The 3,007-nt window shown below is 56.2% G+C and overlaps 1 protein-coding gene across 1 annotated transcript; it reads left to right on the top strand.

Moving 5' to 3' along the window:
- The first annotated feature begins 410 nt into the window (after window positions 1-410).
- LOC113204670 (uncharacterized) lies at window positions 411-2,741 on the top strand. Its single transcript, XM_026419924.2, has 2 exons — window positions 411-533; window positions 1,736-2,741. Exon 2 carries the CDS (start codon window positions 1,737-1,739, stop codon window positions 2,511-2,513), a length of 777 nt encoding a protein of 258 aa, XP_026275709.2. The 5' UTR covers window positions 411-533; window position 1,736; the 3' UTR covers window positions 2,514-2,741.
- The last annotated feature ends 266 nt before the right edge of the window (window positions 2,742-3,007 follow it).

Genomic DNA, 3,007 nt, shown 5'->3' with positions numbered 1-3,007 from the left:
CTTGGGTGCACCACTTGGGTGCACATCTTGGGTGCACCACTTGGGTGCACATAATTGGGATTGGGTGCACCACTTGGGTGCACCACTTCGGTGCACCACTTCGGTGCACATACTTGGATTGACATACTTGGGTGCCCACTCCGGTTGCACGCATGTGCCTGAGGAACACCCGGTGGGGAGTCCGGCAGGGCACAGGTCAGGTCAGGTAGGAGGCGACCCTCGAGAGGAGAGATCGCGAGCGGGATGGGCCGAAAACACCGGAAAGACCCACCACACCAGGGCGGCAGGGTGGCGGCCAGCAAGGGCCGAGACGGCACCCCGCGGCTGCCTGCTGTGCCTGGGGTGCCGGGCGAGCTCAGCACAGGAGGTCGCAGTCGCAGGCCAGGCGTCGGCGTCAGTCTCCGCTCAGCCAGCAGCCAGCTCAGACCTCAGACCTCACCTCCAGCCCAGCCCAGTCGGGGTCCGTCGCCATACCAGCACCAGCACACGTCACAGCTCACGCATCGTCGCAGCTCCGCAGCTTCAAAGAGAAGGTAAGGCCGTGTCTTCCACCACGCCGATCTGGCCCGTGGTCTCGTGCAGTGCGCCTGTGAGACGGGCGGGTTTGCCCACTGCACTCCCCTTCTGACGCCCGGTGCGCTGACGCCCGGTGCGCGGTCTGGCTATTCCACTCGAGAGAGTTCAGCTAGTGCGCTATTATTTCATACGTCATTATTGCTATATTCACTTAAGCGGTCATATGCGAGAGCGTACTCGAGAGCGTAAAGCGTGAAGCGCAAAGCGCAGCCAAGCGGAGTGGGGGTACGCTCCCCGACTTAACATTGGCACATATTTTGCATGACATCTTCTTAAAAAGGGTCACATATCAGTACGGGAGAGTCCGAATGTATGACAAGTCCAGAAAATGCTTTTCAACACTCGTCAAAACCAAATGTGCACCAAGATGAGGTTAGGGCACGTACCACCACTCCGCTCTTTTACGCCAGCGGCTGCGCTTTACGCTTTACGCTCTCGAGTACGCTCTCGCATATGACCGCTTAAGTGAATATAGCATATGAACAAATTTAGAGAAATAATTCGATGCCTCCTAAGGACAAAGTTCGATCTTCAACGGCACGGTTACACAAAGTTCGATCTTCAGCGGCCCTGTTACACAAAGTTCGATGTGCAGCGGCACGGTTACACAAAGTTCGATCTGCTTTTCGCCGCTCGCGGGAGTCGCAAGTTTAGACCTCTACCACAGTCTTGTTGCGATAGCATCCAATTTTTTCTTTGGAGTATGTTGTTCTTTGATCTTTTACAAACATGAAGCAGTTTTTACTTTTTTTCTATCTGCGATATTGTCGAGAATATGAATACATTTAGGCTGCGCTGCAGAAACCGCCGGAATGTAGATCGAACTTTGTGTAACCGGGCCAACGCAGATCGAACTTTGTGTAACCGGGCCGCTGAAGATCGAACTTTGTGTAACCGTGCCGCTGAAGATCGAACTTTGTCGTTAGGAGGCATCGAATTGCAGCTATGAGAAAGTTTGTCCATAACTGCTTTAAAAATGATACCCAAATAGCGCACGTTTACAGAAATGCGTTGTAAAACATTTCATGAGATTTTAATGCGTGCACTTCAAGTCAAACAGGCCTTTTAAATTTGTGCTACTTAGCGAACGGTATGACAAATGTTCCCCTCGCGGTACGCAGCTGGCTAACCTAACCTGCTTTGTATCTCCGTTTTGCAGTATGGACGGCAAAAGAAAGAGGATCGCCTCGTCGCAGAGCAGCAACGGGCGGCCGAACAAAACACGATCGTCGCAGGGGCAGTCGAAGAAGGCCGCAGGTGACCTGAAGGCCAGCCAGCAGCCTGGCCCGCCGGCCGTCCTCAAGTGCTCCATCGACCCCGTAGAACGTGGTCACGATGGCATGACTGCGGGCGACTTCACCCTCCGCCTGGCCTTCTCCGAGGACGAGCTCACGGCCGACGACAGGAGGGTCATCGTCAAGGCCTTGAAGGGCAGCAGGATGGTGTGCGGCGTGCTGGAGGAGCGTCACGGGGTCGCCAAGGCCAAGGGCTACCCCAGGAGCGCGGCCAGGGGCCTCGGCCCGCTGGTGCAGCGGCTGCCCGCGGTCGCCGAGGGGCAGGTGCTACCCGAGGGCACCGTCCTCTTCCTCCCGGTCAGGGCGAGGGCCAAGTACTACGTGCTCGAGAGGACCGTGTGCACCAAGACGCACGTGCGCGACGAGGCGCGCGTCCTGGGCCACGTCACGGAGCGCATGAAGGCGTTCACGTTCATCCTCTGCGACGGAACGTGCGAGGGCGAACCCAACCGGTTCTGCGACTGCGAGAACGAGTCGGACTGTGAGTGCGACGACGAGGCGACCTGCAGGTGCGACGACGCGGGCGAGACGACATGCGAGTGCGTGCTGGACGAGGTGCGCTTCGAGGGGGGCAGCGGTAGCCCCGCCACCGGCGAGGCTACCTCTTCCTCCGAGTCCTTCTTTGACTCTGAATCCGACTGACCCGCAGAGGAGAGGGTTGGCAGAGCATTGCAAAAAGGCCTTCTCTGACCTAAGCGGCTAGAGACGGCCGCCGGTCAGAGGAGGCCTTATTCCAATGCTCTGAGGGTTGGCCTCCCAGCCGTGTGGCAGAACGTGTTGCTATAGACCGCGTGAATGTAGCTAGATTTCGACATTTGTACATATAAGCCCATGTACTTTTTAATTCGAAATACATATATACTGCGGTTTTGTACCTCCATTTCTTTTGGTTTATTGGCGCTTTCCTTTGGCCTATATACCCGCGCACGGCGTACACGGGTCGACGAGAGAAACAATATCTAGCGACAACACAACACCTGCAAGTGTAAGGCGTTCACTCACATGGGTTTTTTTTTTTTTTCAAGCGCACGAGCAGGCACGAGCAACACACGGCGGCGGTGGGGAGTCCAGGAGGGAGCTCCCCCCCCCCCCAAAAAAAATAGTTTTGCGCGAGGTTTTGCACTTATTTATTGGGC

The sequence above is a fragment of the Frankliniella occidentalis genome, unplaced genomic scaffold, assembly GCF_000697945.3.
Source record: "Frankliniella occidentalis isolate FOCC.00 unplaced genomic scaffold, Focc_3.1 Scaffold3, whole genome shotgun sequence".
In the NCBI taxonomy this organism is placed as follows: domain Eukaryota; kingdom Metazoa; phylum Arthropoda; class Insecta; order Thysanoptera; family Thripidae; genus Frankliniella; species Frankliniella occidentalis.
This window is presented reverse-complemented; position numbering and strand designations above follow the sequence as displayed.

What these genes read in the sequence shown, in the direction of transcription:
- LOC113204670 (XM_026419924.2), top strand. Translation starts at nt 1,737, where the DNA reads ATGGACGGCAAAAGAAAGAGGATCGCCTCGTCGCAGAGCAGCAACGGG.